Source organism: Protopterus annectens, chromosome 13.part0, assembly GCF_019279795.1.
Source record: "Protopterus annectens isolate FY-2018-M chromosome 13.part0, PAN1.0, whole genome shotgun sequence".
Taxonomy (NCBI): Eukaryota; Metazoa; Chordata; order Ceratodontiformes; family Protopteridae; genus Protopterus; species Protopterus annectens.
Genome location: NC_056747.1, coordinates 977,665,254 through 977,688,996, shown reverse-complemented (window position 1 = coordinate 977,688,996; position 23,743 = coordinate 977,665,254). Strand labels below are relative to the sequence as shown.

The 23,743-nt window shown below is 38.6% G+C and overlaps 1 protein-coding gene across 7 annotated transcripts in view; it reads left to right on the top strand.

The window, feature by feature from the left end:
- The window catches only part of LOC122787886 (junction plakoglobin-like), an 803,785-nt gene that overhangs the window by 232,887 nt on the left and 547,155 nt on the right, over positions 1 to 23,743 (top strand). For all 7 annotated transcript variants that reach the window (XM_044054804.1, XM_044054805.1, XM_044054806.1 and 4 more), the window contains one exon: positions 3,871 to 4,109. In XM_044054804.1, coding sequence (XP_043910739.1) covers positions 3,871 to 4,109 — 239 coding nt within the window. The remainder of the gene's footprint in view (positions 1 to 3,870; positions 4,110 to 23,743) is intronic.

Here is a 23,743-nt window from a genome sequence, read left to right as displayed (position 1 = left end):
TTTCACCCTTTTCAGTTTTATCAATGGCAAATTCAGGTAAAAACATCAGTTGGTGGCCAAGTCATGGATTATCCACGTCAGGGCATTTACCTTTAAACCACAGCAACATTTATATGTCATTTTGTATTGAAATGGAATTTTGTGTTTTGCTTATTGTTTGTGTGTAACTATAAAATCACTTAATTTATGTCATGCAGTTTTAAAAAGACACATTCTTGAACATATCCGGATATTGTATAGAAATTATTATCTGTATGACACAATTTTTACAATTCATGTCTGCAAAAATATTTTCCATGGAAGTCAAAGCTGAATATATTTATGTATAAAATTTTTGAAAGTAGGCAAGACAGTAGTATAGAGGTTAACATTAATGTCTCACAGCTTTGGGTGCTTGTCCATATCCCAACCAGAGTGACCTGTTTGCAAATTTTGCAAGTTCTGAATTTACCCACAATGTTTTTCACTATGTGCTATTTCCCCTAAAGGCATGGACATAAGTGAACCTTCCCCAAAGTGTTTGTGTGTGCATCTCTGTATGGTCTGTGTGCATGTGTGTGCATGTATGTGTGTACATGTGTATGTGTGGATACATGTGTGCATGGGTGTAGGTGTGTGTGTGTGTGTGTGTGTGTGTGTGTGTGTGTGTGTGTGTGTGTGTGTGTGTGTGTGTGTGTGTGTGTGTTGAATTAATGTGTCTATTATGTGGAGTGCTGACATCTAGGACTGGTTCTCTACCTTATGCCTTCAACTTGCTGGGACAGGCTGTCAATCCCCCATGAACATGAGTATGATAAAGCAGATATCAGAGATTGAATTAATGCATGCTTACAAGCTGTGGTACCACAGGAACAGTTTCACCAGTCTGTATCTAACTTTGCATCACAGAAATCATCACACAAGTAAGGCAAGATGTGGGAAAGAAATGAAGTGCGTATGTTTGCCTGTAACATTCAAGTCATTACTAACCTGGAATTGTAGTTGTAAAACAATACCTGTAGCTTTCAAGTAAATGATTCAGAGGCAAACAAATGCAGTGAAATAAACTGCTACTATTTAGCTCACAGTGATAGTGAATAATGTACAAATTAATGTGCATCACAAGACCATTTTAACCAGGGTGTTAGCATTATACTATACAGCAGGACAAGACCAGAGCTTAAGAGGAGAGAAACTACTGCATCAAGAATATCAGATAAAATAACCACAGCTGCTTGCATCAAAATAATACTAATTCTTTTAATCCAAATAAATATCCATTTTATTTTTTAATGAAAAGCACTCTTTCCCAGCTGCTCATAACCACTATGGTGTTCTGGAGTATTTCTTATGACTGGGACAGTTACAATGCACTTGTGAAGTGTTTCTAGGCCATTTTGTTGGACAAGAACAGCAGCTGCACATTATTTGGGCCTGGAACATTTCAGTATACAGTTTATTTCATGACAATGCCCTTATTATTTTTATATGTACTTAGCATGCATTTAGAAAAGACATTTTGCAAGCTCCTTTTAATGTGTTTTTGTATTTTTTATTGCTTTCATGACCTGTGAGGCTGCATGTGTAAAAGCAGTTTAAGCATTAATAGGAACAGCTTTTGGTTTCTGAATTTTTGGCTGTATTATGCACATATCAAAAATGTATATAAAGCTATGGGTTTTAAATGGTTTTATCAATAAAAATACATTATACTTCCCCCTTATATAGCACCAAGTCAAGATGGTGTAATTGTTTCAGTAATGTTTCTTTTCTCTTTCTTGCATAAAATTGTATCTGAGTACTGTTTGTGCACACATATCTGTTTGTTTGTCTTTGTTATTTATATGCACATATGCGCACACATCTGTGGGGGGTGCATGCACATGCAAGAGTAATGTGGATATGAAAATGAAAAGTGAATTAAAACATCAGGTGATAAAAAGCTTTCACTGCATGTGAAAATAAACTTGTGCCACAGAAGGATAAAACAGCATTTTATTATTACCTCTGAACATCAGTAAGACATCTTTACAGTCAGTTAACTCATTACATCTGAGTGACGCCTCCAGGTGCATCTGCAGTTAACTCCTACTGATGCCACCAGGCATCAAATATTGCTTGTTCATATTTGCATCAGCAATTCCAAAACAATGCAATGTACAAAGTTTTAATGATTTCACCTTAAAGCATACACAATGGCAAACTCATCTGCAGTAATATTTGACCTCTGTCTAGTGCAGGTAAATAGATATTAACTGTTGTTTTTATGATATTAATTTATAGAGATATAATTTTCACATTTTTCTAAATACCTCAGTAACCAAGTAACATACAGAGAACTCCTTAGCCCCATATGAAACCTCGCAGCTAGATGAATAAAATGCTGCTGACAGTATGTGTGTAAATGCAGTGGTTGCTGAGATATTGTAAGTTGTTTACAAAATATTACAAATGTAATAGTTGCTCTGTTTACTGTTACTTATAGAATTGGATTTAAAACCTAGAACATAAAGAATATTACCACTATAAAAATAGTTTGTGCTGAAAAGTTTGTCATTTATTCTTTTTTATTACCCCTATGATTCCAGAGATATGAACATTTATTTGAAACATGAGGACATAATTTGATTCTGTCAAAAGGCGTAGGCTCCACCCATTGGAAATTACAGTGCAAACTTTCAGAGCTCCATTAGAGTGAATGAGTTAAGAAATTCCAGGAGAAAAGATAATTATATAGTACTGTGAAGCTACCCCTCCCTATCTATTTTTACCCAACTTTAACTCTCCCTTATGGCTCTGAACCAACTGAAACAAAAAAAATCAATACAATTTTGACTTTTTTAAAACACACACACGCGCGCATGCACACACACACACACACACACACACACACACACACACACACACATATGTATAGATCTATATATATATATGTGTGTGTGTGTGTGTGTGTGTGTGTGTGTGTGTGTGTGTGTGTGTGTGTGTGTGTGTGTGTGTGTGTGTATGTATTCATTTATATATATATATATATATATATATATATATATATATATAGGTTCACTTCAGTTCACTGAACTTTCAATTCACTGACTTTCATTTCACTGACACCATTTCACTGAAATTCATTTCACTGAAACTTCATTTCACTGAAACTTCATTTCACTGACAAGTATTATTACAAAGTAAATGGAATATGCCCCCTTCCCCACTGTAGTGCGACCCTGGAGTTAGAATATATAGTTAGGGGGGTGTGGGGGGCAGAGCCCCCCACATCGGGGGGTGTGGGGGGTGCAGCCCCCCACTTACTTTTCTTTTACTAAGCAATATTATATCAAAACGTAAGAATATCATATGAAATGAATAATATATATATATATATATATATATACAGACTCAGTTTTTTTTTAATCAAAGTTTTTTTGGTTGACCTGAAAACTGGCTGGCTGTTTTTGCCGAATCTCAGATCACTGAACATTAACTTACTGTGAGAATGTGTGACAGTAGCATTGGGCATAGCAAAAAAGAAAGAGAGAAAATGAATATTTTGAATGTTCATTTGACATTGTGTGTTTGGAGAAATGTAGTTAATATTTTGTCATTCAGTAATATCTGTTTTGATGATTGCCAATGTATTCATATACGGAAAAAGCTTTCTTAGATGATTTATTCATGATAACATTGTCACACATATACAATTGCCAAATCTTGCAAGGTAAGCTATTTTTTCCAGATGTTCTATTTATAGTTTACATTAAGTTTTCTTCTCGAGTATTGTTCTGAGTGCTGATTTAAATAATCGATCAACTGTAAGTACATTGCTGTTTCTAGAATAAACAAAAGACATCCGTTTCAGCTTTTATTAATTAGGGTTTTTTCTATCCGATGTTGTAGGTTGTGGCATCTAAAGCTGCTATAATTGTTAACCAGCTATCTAAGTCAGATGCTGCTTGCTATGCCCTGATGCAGTCACCTCAGATTGTCCAGGCCATCATCCATGTTATGCACAACAACAGTGATCTGGAAACCGCTCGGTGCATCAGTAGCATCTTCCACAGTTTCTCTCACCATCAGCAAGGGTTGCAGGTCATCTTTCAGAGTGGGGGGATCCCAGCTCTTGTTCGAATGTTAAGGTATAGCACAGTGGCAGGCCACTTTAATATGCTATAGAACCACGACAATAAATGCTCAAAACAGTATTATAACAATGATTGGTTGCATCTTTTTGTTGGTTGAAATTAATAAGATTAATTCATGTAAAAGCAATGTGTTCAAGTTGTTTAACAAACACTTTTTTTTGTGTGTGCAAAATGATTGAGTTTCAGACTTGTGCATTCAAATGCTTTGCCTAATAGTTTGAACAAACAAAGAAGACTGTTTTCATGACTGTTAAATATCAAAAATATAATCTAGCTTTGGGGCAAAAGGCAACATTAGAAGAACTTATGTTCTATGTGATTTTTGTGTTAACATGAGAAAAGTGTTAGGATATATATACATATATATATATATGGGTCTACTTCATTTGCCCTAACTTCCAGTTGCCTGACACCCATTTACCTGACCCCATTTGACTGAAATTTTATTTGACTGACACTTCATTTGACTGACACTTCATTTGACTGACAAGTATTATTGGCAAGTAAATGGAATATGCCCCCTTCCCCACTGTAGTGAGACCCTGGAGTTAGAATATATAGTTGGGGGGCACAGCCCCCACAATGGGGGTGTGGGGGGGTGAAGCCCCCCACTTAATTTCATATTATATTGTTTGGTTTTGCTTTAATATTGCTTAGTAAAACGAAAGTAAGTGGGGGGGTTTCGCCCCCACACCCTTCATTGTGGGGGGCTGTGCCCCCCACACCTCCCCAACTATATATTCTAACTCCAAGGTTGCACTACAGTGGGGAAGGGGGCATATTCCATTTTCTTGCCAATAATACTTGTCAGTCAAATGAAGTGTCAGTCAAATGAAATTTCAATCATTTCGTCTGAGGCAAATGGGTGTCAGGCAATTAGAAGTTAGGGCAAATAAAGTAGACCCATAAATATATGTGTGTGTGTGTGTGTGTGTGTGTGTGTGTGTGTGTGTGTGTGTGTGTGTGTGTGTGTGTGTGTGTGTGTGTGTGTGTGTGTGTGTGTGTGTGTGATTTTTTGTCTGTTTCTGTTCTGCTTATATTAAAAACAGTGATTCATTTCCTTACCATGAATCTTGAAAATTCAAATCCCTATCATTGAGAGACATTCAGATATGCTGTATCTTGTAAACCATTTTTAATAGAATTGTATTTACATAAAGATAAGCAAGACAATACAAGAGCTAAGGAGGGATATCAGTGGTACAAAGAAGAGACTAGAAGTCCTGCTAGGTTTGTTCATCTTCAAAATACCCAAAACCACAAGTAAGAGGTAGATTAACAGGCTCAAAAGTTAAACAATAATGCCTGATCCTAACAAAAATAGTAAATATAGTAAATGACCCTCAAGAAATAGTTATTCATGAGCATCATGAAATTCAACATGCAATGTTAGTCACAGCAAGGGTACTGCAGTTCTAGAAAAGGGCTTCTACCTCACCAGCACAGTGATTTCTTTGATAATAACAGGCCCATTTGCCTTTTGAAAATCTTGAATGGGGTAGTATTTTTCCATACTCTAATGATAAGTTTCTGAGCCACTGTGATGATTATTCAAAACAGTTGGGCTGCAAATAGGTAACACAGTTGGAAAACAACTCCCCAAACAATTTCATAGAGGTGTCCAGTATAACCAATTAGCCCCAGACTCAATTACAAGCCTTGTGTGCCTCAGTCCAGAAAGCTTCCAGCGTAAAGCAAGATACCAAGATATGTGGTCACATTCCAGCTGCTTACAAGGGGTAAATCCAAAAAAATGGTTTGTACAACCAGGGCATAATAAAGCCAACCCACGGTGGGTAAGGACTGAAAAGTGGGCATCATCCAAATGTACCCTTACTAAAGAGAAATTAGTGGATACTGATGATCATGAAAGGAATTAACCAATAAATATTAAAAACTGGGGCAAGGTCCATCCTGTCTTGCCCAGGATTGCCACAATATTTGACTAGTTAAATTGCATCCAGCAAATATGTTTGAAAGCTATTTCCATTTTTAATCTTCAAACTGCAAGATTAACTTGTGTGTTTCTTACACTATACAAATACTAGTATGCAGTCCACTAAGAAAAAAATCCACAACAAAGTAGTGAATGCTAAACTGCAAAGTGATCTAAATCTGCATGTGAAGTAGGATGTGGTTCTTAAGACTGTCTTTGTGACTCCAAATGTAATAATTTAATAATGCTAGCTTATGTAAGGGACAGTGTTTATATATGTTGACATGGTCTACTTTGAAACATCTAAAACCCATAACATCTAATTTCATAACATTGAGACCAGAACATCTAAAATCCATAACATCAGATTTCATAACATCTAACACTACAAATCACAAGAAAATAACATCCCCTCTGCATATAATGACACCAAACTACCAAACACGCTTTTTACTACGTTTCTGCAGGGAGGCAAGCCCCCCTGCACTCCCATATGGGGGGCTCCCCCCCGTAAATTAAATATACCAACTCCAAGATCGCACTACAGTGGGAAAAAGTTAATTTCCTAACCCCACTGTATCAAGCCCCCCTGCAGAAACATAGTAAAAAGTGTGTTTGGTAGTTTGATGCCATTATATGTCGTTATATGTGGAGGGGATGTTATTTTCATGTGATTTGTACTGTTAGATGTTATGAAATTCGATGTTATGGGTTTTAGATGTTTTGGGCTTTAAATGTTCTGGTCTCAGTGTTATGAAATTAGATGTTATGGGTTTTAGATGTTTTGAAGGGGACTTGTTGGCATATGCTTGTGTGTGTGTGTGTGTGTGTGTGTGTGTGTGTGTGTGTGTGTGTGTGTGTGTGTGTGTGTGTGTGTGTGTGTGTGTGTGTGTGTGTTTGTGTGTGTGATTGTATAGGAGTGGCTAATTTTATTTAATTAGTTAATTATTGGTCTGTTTGTCCATTCGTTTAGCCATTCATGCACTCATTTTTTCATTCATTCATTTGCTAGCAGGTGAGTCAGCGTGTCCAAAAACCCTCTTCAGCTGTGACTAGGACTAGAGCCAACAGTAACATTATTTACAGCAAAATTTGAATAAGAAAGAAGCATTCATTTTAAGTGATACAGTGAAAATGTATTACTGTGTAACATACTGAATTTATAGCAAGGTTTTAAATTACAATAAATAAAGAGTCAGTTTAATAGTACAAATGTATTTTCAGGTAATATACAGTAGCTGGCATATGTAAAACAAAGAGAAAAGCATGAGAAATGACTGGACAAACAGAAACTTACAGAAAAATAGTGAAATATATCATAAACATGCAAATCACTCAGACATACATCCTCAGAGCAAGATAGCAAGGATGAAAAAGAGAGTGGTGGTTATATTAGATTACATATGGAGGTCTTATGCTCCTTAATATCCAGAGTATTTGAGTGGAGCTTACATGAAAAGTAATAGACTGAGGAGATCTCCAATGTCAGTAAACATGGAGTTCCAGAAAGATGGGCAAGTTCAGAGAAAGCAGTTTCTCTAATGTTTAACATGATAGCTTACCTTTATAAGGTAATAATGCCTTATTATTGTAATCTAGGTAAAAATGCATCATGGATATGATTAATGTATTTGCACAGAAAGAGAGCAGAAATAAGTATTTAGTAACTTAAACAAGTCATTGGAAAACAAGAAAGTGGCCCTTTATGTTACAATAAGTGTATTAGTGGAAGAAAGTGGTGACAGTAATGTGAACATGAATCTATAAGGTTAATGAAGCAATAGATTTGATTTTGAACAGTCTGTAGAAGATATAGCTTGTGAAGTGCAAAGGGCAAGAAGTGTGTATTCCAGTTGAGTCATTCATATGTTTTAAAAATTATACCTGATGGACTCCTAGATAAATGATTTTGCTAGTTTAAAGACCAGGATAAGTTGTTTAAGCGCTATATTTATGTGAACAGGGACAGAACCATAGCTAGGTCGTTTGGCACACAGGACAATGCTCTCAGTTGTCAGACCCCAAGACCAAAAAAAGTTTTCATCTGAAGTAGAAGAGCAAAAAGATCAACCACAGTTAAGGATAAAAGAAAAAAAAAGGTTTTAGCTTGAATTGAAATTGAAGAACTAAAAAGAAGTCTTCAACTTAAGTGAAAAAGCACAGGTAAAATGATTTCAGCTATAACAAGCCACACCCTGCTGTTTAGATGGTAACACGCACATCTGGTGTATGAACAGCAGCAAAAACCTATTATGTCTATATATGTAAAAACAGCAATTAAGTGTTATTATATATCTACCTAACATGTCTTTGCTACATATTAGTAAAGTAACTAGTGTGTAACAAAGACATATTATGTAAATATTGGCCAGCTGTTGTCATAGAAGCAGCTGCAATTATACACTCACAGCTGCATAAAGTCACACCAGGTAAGGACCACCTGGCACCTCTTCAAAGCTGCTGATTACATCTTGTGCCTGCGGCAGCCACCCCACCTTCTCCCCACCCTTACATAGTCTACGGATGAGAGAGTAGAATCGAGGTAGATGCAAAGGCACTTCCATGAGTTACTATGAACAAAGGGAATACTACACGAGTCATGAATATCTACATATGGATAGCCATATAGCCTATTTGAAGAGTGAAAAATCATTGCTTTGGAAGATATGGCAATTAGTTTACGCTTCTCAAACCAAAAAAAGAGAACATTAAAATGTATCTTAAGCAGTTCCCCATTTTGTACTATGGGTGACTTCTTTAAGTAAATGTTTTTCAGTATAACAAATAAGCTTAAAAGCAGTAAGAGCAGAGGAAAGGCTATTTATAAACAGGGAGAAAAGCATAGGTGTATGCGCTGTTTGGATTGATAAGATTGTGTTCCATGACGTCGTGCGGCACAATGCCAGGGCACTTCTATGGGCTAGGCTTGTAAAGGCTCCAGGGCCATTATCCTAGTACACATCTATGAACCTATGAACCTATGAATGTACTCAGGGGAATCTGTATAAAAACATGTCACTGCATAGGCTTGCCTCTGGTTTCTTTCTTGCTGCTGGCCACATCGTCACTTTCCTGCACACATTCTCTTTACTTATTCCATCCTTGCTCACATTTACTATGTCTGCATGTGACTGACTTTTCCAGAGTATGCAGAGGAGTTCACCATACTCACAACTCTCCAACCCAGCTGGGAGTCAGCTAGTCTAGGGAGGAACTCCCTTCACTAACCCCAATGGCCATAGCACCCAGGGTCAGCCACTTAAATTTATGTACTCCCTAGCATACTCATAATACCAGTTATCAATGGATTTATATGACTGAGTTTCTGAAAACTCAAAACTTGAATGTAAAAAAATAGTCTATGCTTTTGGTCTACTGCACCCTCCCATGTGGGGGGGGGATGTGTCCCCCACTCCCCCTGCAAATTATATATATATATATATATATATATATATATATATATATATATATATATACCAACTACAAGATCGCATTACAGTGGGGGAAAGGATACATTTCCCAAATTTCCCAATACCCACTGTACCATGATCTACATAGACATGCTTTATTGGGGAATTTACCCTTTTCTCACTATAGTGATCTAGGTGTTAGCATATGTAATTTGCAGAGTGGGGGGGGGTGCAGGGGGGCTTGCCCCCCCACATAAACATAGATTATTTGTTTTTACATTTGTGTTTTCAGAAACTCAATCATATTGTCTCGACCACATGAATTTTGAGTTTCCAAAAACTTGATAATGTGATATAAATCCATTATTAACATATATCCCCATCTGTCAGTGTTTTTTATTAGTTTCTTCCATCAGCTATAATTAATATACAGCACTCAGCTATGACACCTCCTACCTCCCTTCTTCATTAACCATTTCAAGTCTTCTTTGACTGTGAGTTAGAATACTTACTACAACTCATGTGACCCTGCATACTCATCTTTGCCTTAACTATTCTAATATTTTCAATGATTTTACAAAACATATTCATTGCATAGATAACTACACTACCTTATATCCTCATTAAATCATTCCCACCAGCTGAGGCCTCACTTTCTGGCTGTCACAGCAAGAGGTTCTCCTGTTCGATTCTCGGCTGGAGTGCCTTCTGTGTGGAGTCTGTTTGTCCTCCCCGTGGTCGAGTGGCCTCCGAAAGACATGCGTGAATGGGCATGCCTTCGCTGAAGGCTGGGCATCAGGCTGGCAACTCGGCACCATAAAAAAATCTACTGCCAATCATTAGCGGACCAGAGTTCAGCTGTGGCAACCCCTAACCCTGGAAAAGCCTAAAAGACAAACAAAAACAAACTGCTATATCAGCAAAAATACTGCGCAGCACAAATCACCAACAGAGAAAAACACATTTAATCCCAAGTTACACAGAAAAATAAAACTCTTTCCCACATACATTTTCAGCCTGTCAAACTGTAGATCATCCTTAACCAGCACTTTCCATTTCCATTCCAAAAAGAACCAACTTCTCCCTCCCTGATGCATCTTGAGTTTACCTCACCATTTTTGACTCCCAAGTTGTAGGAATAGCATTAGGCTGGCAAACTACAACTGATCCATCTGATCAACAGCCTGGTATTAAATCTATAAAACTATGTACCTATGAATCCATAAATCTCCTCTACAGAAAAACTGTCCTGTGTACCCACCCTCTCTTTATATGAAAAATGCAGCTTTATATTAATGTTGACTTGATGGTACCCTCTCCTCAAATTACCCACATTCTGCAAAAGGTGCCCTATTTCTGGCCTCTTTTAATTCTCTTTACATGCATAGACATCTCTAGTATGCTTCATTGTACTTTTAGTCTCTTGGTCTTTAATTTCTCCAAGTCTTTTGGGTTTTTAATACCATGATGGGAATCAATCCCATTCCTAAGTCAAAGTATGATTAAAGTTCATGAAATTAGTATTGTGTTAATCTTTGATATTAGCCAGAAGTGCTCTTCGCAGCACCTGCAATGTGACCAGTACCTATCTGTATGATTGTAAATTCTTTTTGGTAAGACCTGTTGTTCCTACTCCTATTGGAACTGTCTGGGTATCCTTCTTCCACATTGCCCTCATTTCTGCCTGCAAATCCTGGTATTTTATGACTTTTGTGTCTCTCTATATGTAAGACATTGTTGTCACTGGGTATAACAATTTCAATGATCAGTGCTACTTTTGTCTTCTTTTCATGGACTACTATATCTGGTTTTCTTGCATCTATTTTTTGAACTGTCAGTAATGGGTGATCTCATGTGATATAAACTTCATCATTTTCTGTAATGCTCTGTGGCTCATGTTTCCAATGTTTTTCAGCTGCTGCAATATTACAATGTTTGCACAATCCACAATGCAACAGTCTTGCCACATTATTATACCTTTCGGTATACAGTTCTTCTGCCATTAGTATATCACAACCAGCAACAGGATATTCAACTGTTTCCAATTCTGTTTTACAAAATCTACATTTGTCTGTTTCTCCCACATTTTCAATGGACTTTGTAAACCAGTGTGTAAATAGTCTGCGCTCTTAGGCTGCCAATATTAACCTTTCGTCTTTTGGTTTAATTTCACATCTCCTTAACCATTCCTGCATTCAATCCTGATTAACATGAGATTGTTCCAAGAGTTTTCTGTACTTGCCACTATATTTATGCATTTTCCACATTTCTTGCCTTCTCATCTGATCCTTCACCTTATATTCCTTCTTTTATTTTTTGGCACATTCAGTTTCTTCCTGATTTTTATTTACTTCTGGCTTGATTTGCATTCCTGCTTGACACTGATATGCTTCTGCTAAACTACGCAGGAAAGTCATCTTAGACTTATTCTCCTCATGTTTTAAAACTTTCACTATGTCTGGGTCTTCTAAGGTCAGCAGATATGTATGTAGTCCTACGATTGCAGATCTGTACATGTAATCAGTTTCAGTGAGGCCCATACCTCCTTCAGAATGGGGAATATATAGTCTTGGTATACATTTTAGGAATATTTGATAAGGATTAAGTATCTTCTTGTTTTCCTGTCCAACTGATCCAACACCTTTTGGGGCCAGTCAATCACTCCAAAACTATAAGTTAGGACAGGAAGAGCAATTTGGTTTATAGCTTAGACTTTGTTCCTAGATATCAGCGCTGTTTTCAGTTTTCATTTTAGTCTTCAAAAATATTCCTTACTAACTTTTATTCGCAGTTGTCATGTTTTATTGTTGATCCTTCATCAGTTACCAAATATTTATACACTCCCTGTTGTTCAAGTTCTCTTATATCACATTTCAGTCCCAGGCTGATATTTTCTTGGTGCTGAAGCTTTCCTACTTTAAAGGTTGCATTTGTGCATTTATAAAGACCAAATGACATTCTTATATAATCTGAAAACATTTTGACAACTTGCAGTTGTGTTTTCAGTTCCTTATCTGATGAACTATACAGTTTTAAATCAATTTATACAGTTTTAAAACAACAAAAAGAAGATGAGAAGTCTTTACACTTTGTTGTTTTCTGGGAGCCAAATTATAGCCATGGCCTAAGCTGTTAGGTAGATAGCTTAATGGGTTAAGGGCAAGACAGAATAGCAGCGGTGACAAAGAGTCGCCCTGGAATAAATACCCCCCTTTGAATTTTTATCCCTGGAATAATAATTTGTCCTTTATCATGGCTTAACTGCACAGTGGTTTGTCACTGTTTCATTGTCACTGTAATGTAATTGATCAGTGAAGAGTGTATCTTGTACATTTTTAAGCACTACTTTATCCATAAATGCGGGATCCTGTTAAATGCTTTTTTGTAGCCTATTGGTCTATAGTTTTTTGGATAGCTTGCAGGTTTTCTCTTAAGTAGGAATATTGTTTTTCTTGTTGCTAACCAAGTCAGCATCTATTCGGGGTAAGCATACATATAATTATTACTCATGGCTAAATCTTCATGTAAAGACGTTAAAACTTTTAGCCAGAAGTCAGGTACTCTCTTAATATCTGTTTGGTTTTCTCTGTTCGATACTTCCATGATGGCATTTGATTTCTTCCTTTCCTTTCCCTTACTGCCCTCTGTTATTGTGGTAAGACTTTATCTGTTATTAATTTAGCTGCACAGTAATATATCCTGTTTACTTCTGGTATATTGCATGAATTCCTATGAAGAGTCCTAATTGCTATGTTCATTTGTTTTATCAGCCTTCTAACATTTTCGATTTTATTGACTTTCTGTAGTCTATTTCTTTCATTGGCCTTAATATGTCTGTCCATCTGTATTAAATCAAGCAACTCTTCCTTTAGATGGTTTTCTTCTAAACTGAGGGCACATCCTTTGTTCTCCATTTCCTGGGGGCATTCGACAGAAAGTTCCAGAGCATCTTCCTGTGCCACAGTCTCGTCAGTTTCATTCTGTGGCATCCGTTGCTCTTTCATATGGGAACTCACTGGCCTATCACTCCACAGCATTGACTGCGTTAGAGATGCCACAGTTTCCTGTTCCTTTCCTTGCTGTGTAACTCCAACTGAACTTTTGTACTGGTTACCTATGGAAGGCTCCAAAGTATCTTCATTTGACAGCTGATCAGATGTTTCCCACTCCACTGGTTTCTCCTTAATTTGGGGATCCATTGCTCTATCGTGCTGTGGTGTTATAAGAGTTAGATTTTCTACACAAAATCCTTCCCTCCGCAGGTAATCCATTAACTCAGTTTCTCTTTCTTTTTTTTTTTTTTTTTTTTTGGTATTGTAAAATTTTCTATATCCAGATGCCTCCGCCTGTATTTTTCTTTGAATATCTTTGGGGCTGATTTTTTGTATTGATTAATTTGGCTTTCTCCTTTGCATAAATATTGCACAATATCAGATCTCTCTTTCTTTCCCATCTCCATGTTTCTTTTTTTACACCTTTCAGAAATCTCTAGATTTTGTCCTTTATATTTTCCTACTTCCTCAGTCATTTCTATTTCCAAACTGCCCAAGGTTTCTTGGTCTATATAACATTTTTTATAAAGTTGTTGTATTAATGAACACAAATGTACATACATTTGAAGCTTTCGACAGTTTTTTCTTATGCAAGTATTGTTCTGTCCTCTAATTTCCTTCTTAATCTTTTTGTATATCTTCTGTCGTGAAATTCTGGCCTTCTTGCATAATAGTAACAATACATAATTTTTTTCATCCTCAGTAGTCGTCTTTATGGCTTTTTTTTTTGTCCTGTCAGTTTTTCTGATTTTTGTAGACTACTACTTCCTTCTACATCACGGGGGTCATCCTCCCCCTGAGTCTGGGATAGCCTCATTGTAGGAATGATTCCATGTCTTCAGGATTATACACTGTCATTTTTCCAGTCCTGGCACCAGTGTGCCTACCAGGATTGGGCCCTTTTTATCTCGGGACTTGTGCACCCAACTAACGTTTTTATTTTTTAACCTGCTTTTGTCCACAATATATGCTATTTAAAATACAGTCTATATATCAGCATCATCTTGGTGGGATTTTTATGAAAAACAGGGTCCACCTTGTGAAGGTACTCACCAGTACTTAAGGGTGAATTAAATTACAGCAATATTATACTCCTTTGCTTGCTGGTTTATCATCTCAACATTCAGACCCCAATCTGTCTCTCTTTGTATAGTTTCTGATGCAGATAATGAATTTGCTTTTGCCTTTCTAAACTACATCCATTATGTCACTTTGCAGAAATAAGGTGCTCAGAACTGTTCACAGAACTGTAGATGGAATCTTATTAAGTGACAGTGCAGAGAAACAGTAACTTCATGCCTTTTATTGAAGATTCTTTTTGTAATAAGTCCTGATACCCTGCAGCCGTTCTTGCTATTATCACACATCATTTACTTACACTGGGAAACTCTAATAGCACCACCTTAAGTCACTTCCCAGTCTACATTTATTGCTTCTGTAGGTTTTTGCTTTTCTATATAACTGAATCATTTGCAAAATGCATATTTTTCCCTCTAATCCTTCTGCAATATCGCTCAAAAAGGCATTACATGTAGTTGCTGCAGTTCTAATTCCTGCACCGCTCCACTAGTAGACATCATTTACTTACAATTAGCTAAAGGCACTAATGTGACATGATCTTCTAACTTGAAATTGACTATTGCTTTATGGTCAGCACATTACTGGCCTCCACATATTCAGCAGTTCCATCATTAAGAAGTTATTCCGTGTGTGTGTGTGTGTGTGTGTGTGTGTGTGTGTGTGTGTGTGTGTGTGTGTGTGTGTGTGTGTGTGTGTGTGTTGGACACACGATGCTATGCTGAAGCTATATGCATGCCTTGTATGTCTGAATGCTCTTCTGGCTATATAACACAATCTGTTCTCATTAGATGTTATGGAGGGTCCATTTAAAACATCAAGTTAATGTATGTTTAGTATGGGATTCATATGTAACAACACTTTCTTAAGACACATTGGGCATGCACCTGTCTTCTCCTCATCCTGTTACCTGTGCATATGCACCTGTCTTTTCCTCATCATGATACCCGCACACTTAACAGATGTCACCTGCATTCCAGAGCCTGACCAGGCAGTACCTACTGAATGATGTGTGTCATTGTTCATGCAGCCTGATTTGTGTCCTCTGCATCATGTTTGTTAGCATCCTGGTTAGCAGTACCACCGCTGTTGAATGTTGGATCACTGGACACCTGATAGCAGACAAGTGTACATCACCATATTAAGTAGCATTGCACAAGTAAAGAAGCCCTTGCTGGTCCCATCTAAACTATACTCTAGGCTCCCACCATCAATATGTAGTGATCTAAAGAGCCCCCCCCCCCAGAGGCCAGACATTTCCATCAGTACTGGCTTTATTTAGCTCTGCACTTAAACCTGCCATTGGCATAGAGTTAGAAGTACTAGGTTAGCTGTATCATCCACCTCCAAGTGGTGCATCAGTGACATCACTTGTGGATTGATCATATATTTTATTAATTTATGAATTGACTAATCCCATTTTTTTCCACAGATGACTGAAAAGCACTGCCTGGTTAAGCATCTTACTTAGTATCATACAGTGTGCAAGTGGACATGGAGGGAATCAAACCCAGGAGGACTACAGGATGAAGCTCATTAGTATCCCATATCCTTAATTCTCTGTATTGAGCTATCAGACAGTTGTTACAATCCCAAACAGCTACAAACAGCTATTAAGAATTTATCATTTGATGAAAACTACAATTATTAACTCCTTTTGATGGACTAAATCATCAAAGTGTGTGCAATACATACATAAGCAGTACACAACAGACTTGTTTTTTTTTTGGGAGTATAACACAGATCTTGAAAAATCTACTGCCAATCATTAGCGGACCGGAGTTCCGCTGTGGCGACCCCTAACTGGGAAAAGCCAAAAGACAGAACAACACAGATCTTCTACCTCGTTTGAGGTCTGCAGCAGGATATGAAAAATTGAGGGAAATTTTCTTGAAGGACTTCCCTTCAACCCATCACTCAGCAAAAACTACCCCCCAACAAACAGTTGTCAGTAGAAAAAAAAACATATTTTGTGAGGAATAGTACACCACACTGTGCAGTTTGCACATCTGTATCCTTTGTACAGGTTGACTTATGCAAAAATTTTGTAATGTATGCGCAAGGAACCTAAGAAATTTGACCTATGTACTACCCACTTGGGTAGGTAAACATTACTCATTTGTCTGTAAAAGCTACCTATCAAAGAAAAAAAAAGTTTAGCCATCACACCTTAGTAGTAAGCAGTAAGCAGTGAGATGGGTTACAACAGGTGAGTGCTTTGACACGTGAATCACACATGCTCCTCCCCTAGGAAAGAAAAAGGAAATAAGAACTGACTGCTCTACTTATACTAAGTGGGATGGAATGTGCCAAGTATCTTAGTGCATAATCCACATTTCTCATTTTAGAAAAAAATGTTTTTTGTTTTTAAAACAGCATTCCATATAAGATTGGTACCAATCCCACAGGGGCAGCAGTAACCAGCAGATAATGTAAGAAAAGAGTTCAGTTTGTTAAAAATACATGGCATTCTATGACTGCATATTGTTTTGTTTTATGTCCCAAATTAATATATTTTAAAAGCTGCAGAATCTCATTACAGAGTCTTTTTTGTTTGATTGTTTGTTTGTTTGTTAAATATATGTAGAGTAATATAGTCTCCATTGATGATTGATGTAACTTTTATTCATGGCCTGGAAGTCACAAACATCCACAATGTAATGGAAGCTAGTCTCTTCAAGTTTTGATTTGGTCTCAGAAAGAGATTAAGGGTAGGTATCAGCTGCAAGCACACAAATACATAACAGAGATAAAAGACACAGGGGGTCAGGGCCAGCCTTTGGTCCACTGGTGCCCTAGGCCTAGTTCTCCACAACACCCCCCCAACACCACTTGGTGACCCCATCCTGATCTACCTACACCATCCAGATTACTGGAAAAGTGTCCCTGCTAGATTGGCGTCCAAGGAGGCCACCTAGTTGACCTATGCCTAAGGCCGGCTATGGGGGTGCTGACACAATGAGAGAGTGGAAGGACAATGGATTTAGAGACATCATCTAAACAAATGGAAGGCACTGGTGATTAGGAGGAGTGGACAACAAACAGGGGAGGCCAATGGCACAAAAGTTACCCTGGGATGTGGAATAGGGTGTATATGGTCTGCTATACTGCCTTGCCAATTTAATCCTCAGAGAGAGGTCAAAAAGCACCCTTTCCACACTCTCCACTGAGTCCTTCCTGAGGGTCAGACAGGAATGGGACTCTACTTCACGTAAGAGGAGTCTTTCCAGGTGGCCAATGCAGGCATCTATCCACTGCTCCACTAACTCTCTCAAACCACCACCACCAGTTGCATGTGTGTCACATATGTATTACCCTGGTAGAGCCACCAATGGGAACGATGGTTCTTCTTGTTAATGAAGCACCACCAATGAAGAGAGGGAGAGGTGATACCATCACTTCCCTCTAGTTTAGTGACCAGGGAGCTAGTCCTAGATGTTACCCTGGAGACATGTAGGGGTTGGCTAAGCTCACTGGGGTACTGTGAAACCAGGCCTAGCCACTGGAACTGCCATGACAGCTGCTGTGCACAGCTGTATAATAAAATGAGAAGAATAATGTAATAACCTTAACAAAATAAGTTAAAAAGAAAGGACAGCAACATGTGAAGAGAGGAGAGATAGCGTTATAAAATCTGTGTATGAACTCCAAAAATATATTTTTGAATGTTTACGACATACAGATTATAAGCTCATCTGCAAAAACCTAATAAGACGATTTGGAGCACAGGAGTCTGATATCTAAAGAGCCCTAAGCTATGATGTGCTATTCTAACAAGGTGTTTACAGGAATATATTCTGACACCCCATTATCTCTTATACCAAGTACACTCAAGTGTAAGACTGCTACACTTCCTATAAACTGCAGGGTCATCATGTTGACTCACTACAACCACTTGTCTTTCTGTACCTATCACTTATTGTAATACTTCTGTGTAATACCCTAGAGCTGGAATGGTCACACACATTACCTGCATAACTAATAACAAAAACTCCACACCCAAAGACCAAGATACTGCCAAAATATGTACAACCAATTTATTAAGTTAAATGCTTTCATCTTTCAAACATAAGAATCCGTTAGAACAAATCAAATACTTCCATATCTCCAATGAATAAGAAATCAAACACCTCCATAGCTCCAAAAATTTGTTTTTGGTTACATGTGTAACTCTTCGTTCATGCTGAGAAAAGCATATAAACCTCACTACCTATACATATGCATATGTACGTAACCAAGCTTACCACAACAGGGATGACTGATGTGCAGTCAGATGTCACAAAACAAATGCAATCAAAATGTTTCTAAAACAAGTTCATTTAAATAAAGAACGTCCATACATTTGCATCTCTGTGCCAGGGAAGCCATTCCATCTTATCTGATAAAAGAGACAGTTCTTCTCTATAATCTCCTGAGCTGTAGAAAAACATATAATCATTTAGTAATATACCTTCAAGCTACTGTTTATTAAGCAGGGAAAAGAATTATTCCTATAGACTGAACAGGCATTTTCAATACAACTCAGGTCCCCTTACGCTGACCTCTTCTTTCTGCTGGCTTATAAGGCCAGGATAACTCCTCCACAGCTCTTTGTAGTAGTACCTAGTATTCCAATGGCAACAGTGACAGCCTTAGTAAGACAGTGCCAGGCATCCATCTTATACTGGGGACCCTAATTTGTGCCCCAAAGTAGGTCCTCATGCAGTAAATAAAGGACAATTTTTGACTCCTTATTGCACCAATGAGTGCCCTACCAGACACAGTGCCATTTGGAGCCATGGCCATAGTCAAGGCCTCATTCAACAGAATAATGGATGGTAGCTCATGGACATTCCTGTTTTGTGTTTCAGCAATTGATACGCAACATAGGGCATCGCAGTAGCATGGCCTTTGATGGGGTGTGGAAAGATAATTGAAAATGATAGAGTGTTAGGGTGGCACAAAGGTATAAGACATGATGTGTCATATATGCACTACTTGCATGAGATGTAACTTTGCAAGAGCAGATTTGTTTTTTATGCCCCCATCAGCTGTAAATGTAATATGTATTGCATGTGTATGCCTTGCTGCAACTGTTTCCTCAATATTATTTTATCCAGTATTGCACATACTGAGAATATCTTTGTACAACAGCCATGTTTATACTGCAGAGCACCACCAGATGCATCAGGTAGTGAAACCTTGCCTTCACCCAGACAGACACACTCAGTTATGATTCAGGTTAGCCCTTATCTGCCTCTTTCTGTGGATTTCAGATTGGTGTCATCAACCATAGCTCTAGAGCATAGCTAGCATTCCCCAGCAAGATTCCCCTGGAGAAAATCATCCCTCAAAAACCATTGATATAGGTCATATGGGTCTATTTCATCTCACCAAAGAGGCATTACAGCGAATGCCTCTTCATCGACACATACACAGCAAACACACAAAACCATGAACTCTGAAATGGCTAGTTCCTTGCATTTATGTACGTGTTCGTACAGTGCATTAGTGTATGATTCGGCAGTCATGCATCTATTTTCCATTGATATGGGTGCCGTGAAGTTAGCCACCTCTGTTTTTTAGGAGCCCAAGGACAGCTTTGTGGTTACCTTTGCAGGGGGTATGAGTGAGATGTGGATTTCCATGGTGATTAGTTTGTGGTCGGATCTAACCAGGGAGCAATTGACTATCGATGTAGAGCAACGGTTGCCCATGTTAGTAATAACCAGGTCAAGAATATTGCTTCCTCTAGTGGGGGTAAGAATGAGTTGGTCCAAGGCATTGAAATTGATGAATTCCAGGAAGTGTTGGGCCAGTGTATTGGTGCATGAGTAGTTTTCCCAGTTGATGGAGCGGTAGCTGAAGTCACCTAGTATGAGAGTGTTGGGTTGGATCCTAATAGTTTCCAGGGTGCTTAGGAACATGGAGTGAGAGTTTTGGGACATGGTTGGGGACCTATAGCAGGCTATGACCTGAATCACCGTCTTACCCATTGTTAGTCATATGTCAGATGTATTATGCTGGGCTACTAGTCTGGAGGTGTGCATATCCTTTATGACTATGGAGACACCACTACCTTTGGAGCTTTGGTCCATGTTCCGGGGCTGAAAGGTGTGGAATGAGTTAGAGCCTGGTAGTGCAGGGGTGCTTTCTGCTGCTTTAAACCAGGTCTCCGTTACAGCACAAATGTCGATGTTCTCCATTTTAAGGAGTGCTTCGAGCAAGTGCATCTTGAGAGTTAGACTTCTAGGATTAAGCAGCATGACCCTCAGATTGCATTTATTTATAGCTATTATGGTGGTAATTGGTGTTTTTAACATCACCTAAAAAGGCACTATAGGGTTGGCAAGAGCCTTACCCAGTATCTGGAAACCCAGGGGTGACAGATGCAGGCCTTCTCTGTCAAAGCATCGAGGTCTGTCAATCATGTCATCCCAAGCAGACAGATACTGGATCCTCTTAGAATGACACCAGAAACTTAGCCATTTGTTGAAGTCAAACATTCTCTGCTTGTACTGCGGTATCATTCTGGGTGATGGTAGGATGTTGCTCAGGGCTAGGGTCATACCTGCCTGAGCCACATAATCCGAGAACTCCTCCATGTCTCTTTTCATGTAGTCCAGGGAGGTGCATCTCAGGTTATTCACACCCACTTGGACAGTGACAGAGTCATATTTGTATTTGTTGTGGAGTGACCTGAGTGCATGTATTATGTGTTGGATTCTGGCACCTGATAGACAGCTGACTATTACCTTCTCCTTATTCAACCTAGTGAGTTGAACATCAGTGTGACTCACTATCAAGTCACCTATGATTAGTGTATTGGGCAAGCTGTTTTGCCTTAGGGGCTTAGGCTGAGGGGCACACTGTGTAGGTGAGCTGTGTGTCTTGTGGTTTGTGCTGTGTTGTGGTGGTTGAGTGCATTTCTGCCTTGCAGGTCTCTGCTGTTTGGGTAGATGTCTGTTGAGAGCCTCTGCAAAGGTGGGTGTGTGGTTTGTGTTTTTATGTGAGAGTTATGATGGTGGGTGTTCTGGAGGGCTATGTGTTGCATGTCATGTGGTACAGATGTTGACCTTCTCCTCTTGCCCAGCTATTCCGGTCATGGCTTGAGAGTGCATGGCTTCCAATTTGGATATTTGGATGTATAAGTGCGTCTCACACACGAGTGTTGGGAGGTAAGAGGAGAGGGTTGTCTGTGTACATGAAGCAGTTGCTAGATTGCCTTAGAATGCCCAAGTTCACCAGGTTAAAATGAGAAAGCACAGGGAACTGACCTTTAGACATGCCAGGAGGGATGTTTATTATTACTAAGTGCTAGAGCTGTTTGTTTATTTAATCCTTTTACATGAAAAATGTCACTCAAGGTGTCTGAGTCTGTACAGAGCACTGCCAAGCACTTGAGGGGAAACTAATATGTAGACCCTGAAAATGTAGCTGTGCTCTTCCATGGCATCACATCCAGGTATTAGCTCAGAAACAGTGTGTTTAAATTAGCTGGGCATCTGCTGCAGTTTTTATATAAACTCCAAGTAAGTTTAGATTTAGTTTGAGAAGGGGAATATTGATAATGGCTGTGGATACTGACTTAAAGTGGAAATGGTTTATGTTATGAGCTAGTTAAGGCGGGTTGATACCAAAGAAGGGTTAGTTAGGAGAAAAGCTACTTAGTGTAGAAATAAGTTACTGAATGTGTCAGAGACACTGATGTTGTTTACCTATGGGCGGGGTAGGCTGGTTAATCTGACCAATATATAGGAAACAGTTGATAGAGGAAAAGAACTTTTTGGGATTATCATGATATAGATTTTGAGAATATGAGCAGTATGTTTTCTTGTTTATGTTGATCTTGGATTTAGTAATGTTTCTGAGATGTCTATATTTTTTGGAATTTGACTCAGTTTTATGGTATGGCCAGGTTTTCCAGCAGGTATCTCTGATTTATTAGCTGCTTGGTTTCTCTTTATAACCATGAAGCTAGCCTTGACTCTACTTTGGTCTTATTGAGCATATGCTCATTTAGAACATTGAGAAAGTGGAATAAAGTAATTGTACAGCTTTGACTATTATGGGAGAGTATAATACTCTCCAGTTAAAACAAATTAAAGGAGAGATTGTGTGCATAATTGTAATAGTATTGCTTTTGGATACAGGTTTAATCTCTTATAGTAAAAGTAGGTAGGGGATCACTTAAGGTGTCAGGAAGTGTGTTGCAAGAAGCAATTTTGGTTGGCTTTTAGTGAAAATTGAATCGACTATAGAATTTCTAACACTAAATTTATTATAGGTTCATAGGTTGGTACTAGGCTATCGGCCCTAGGACCTATACAAGCCTAGCCATAACAATTCCTTGGCTATTTTTTCCCACAGTATTTACTTCCCCGGACCCCTGTCTAGGAGGGTGACTGACGTGATCCCCGGGGTGAATTTCCTATCTCCCATCCAATCATCAAGGTTCCGTTTGAAGAGGGCCAAAGAGGCACTCTGCTTGACATGTATGAGCAGTCTATTCCAGAGTCTGGGGAGTCTCTGGGTCAGGAACCTATACCAACAGCATGTTTTGTTCATTGTTATGACAAGGCTTAGATCCTTGGAGCATGTGTCTCTGAGGGTCTGGGATTTCTTTAAGTGTAACATGTCCAACAGCTCTGGGTTTGACATGGCCTTGTATATTAAGCAGAGATCGCCTCTGAGTAGACGATATGCGACAGAGTATAGGTGGAATTTTTTAGATGGTCAGCATAGGGCATCTGCTTTAGGCCTGTGATTCTTTTAGTGAGGTATTTCTGCGGCCTTTCCAGTTGTTGCAGATGTCTTGAGAGGTACATACCAAATGGACCGTTGTATTCTGTAATGGGTCTAATGTGGAATGAGTACAGTGGGGCAATGACCTCCTTTTTTCTGGATGAAAAGCCCTTAGTGATAAGGTGTGTCACATAGAAGGATTTCCTGACTGTTGTGGCGATGTGGTTATCGAAGGTGAGACCACTGTTCACCTGTGTCCCTAAGTCTCTTATCACACTTTCGGTGTTTAGTGTACTGCCACCTATGTGGTAATTCACAGGTACATGTTTTTTCCCAAAGGGGATAACTATACATTTCTTGGCATTGAGCTTGAGCCCATGGCTCTGGCACCAAGCATCTGTTTCTGTAAGGCCCTTTTGTAGAATATCC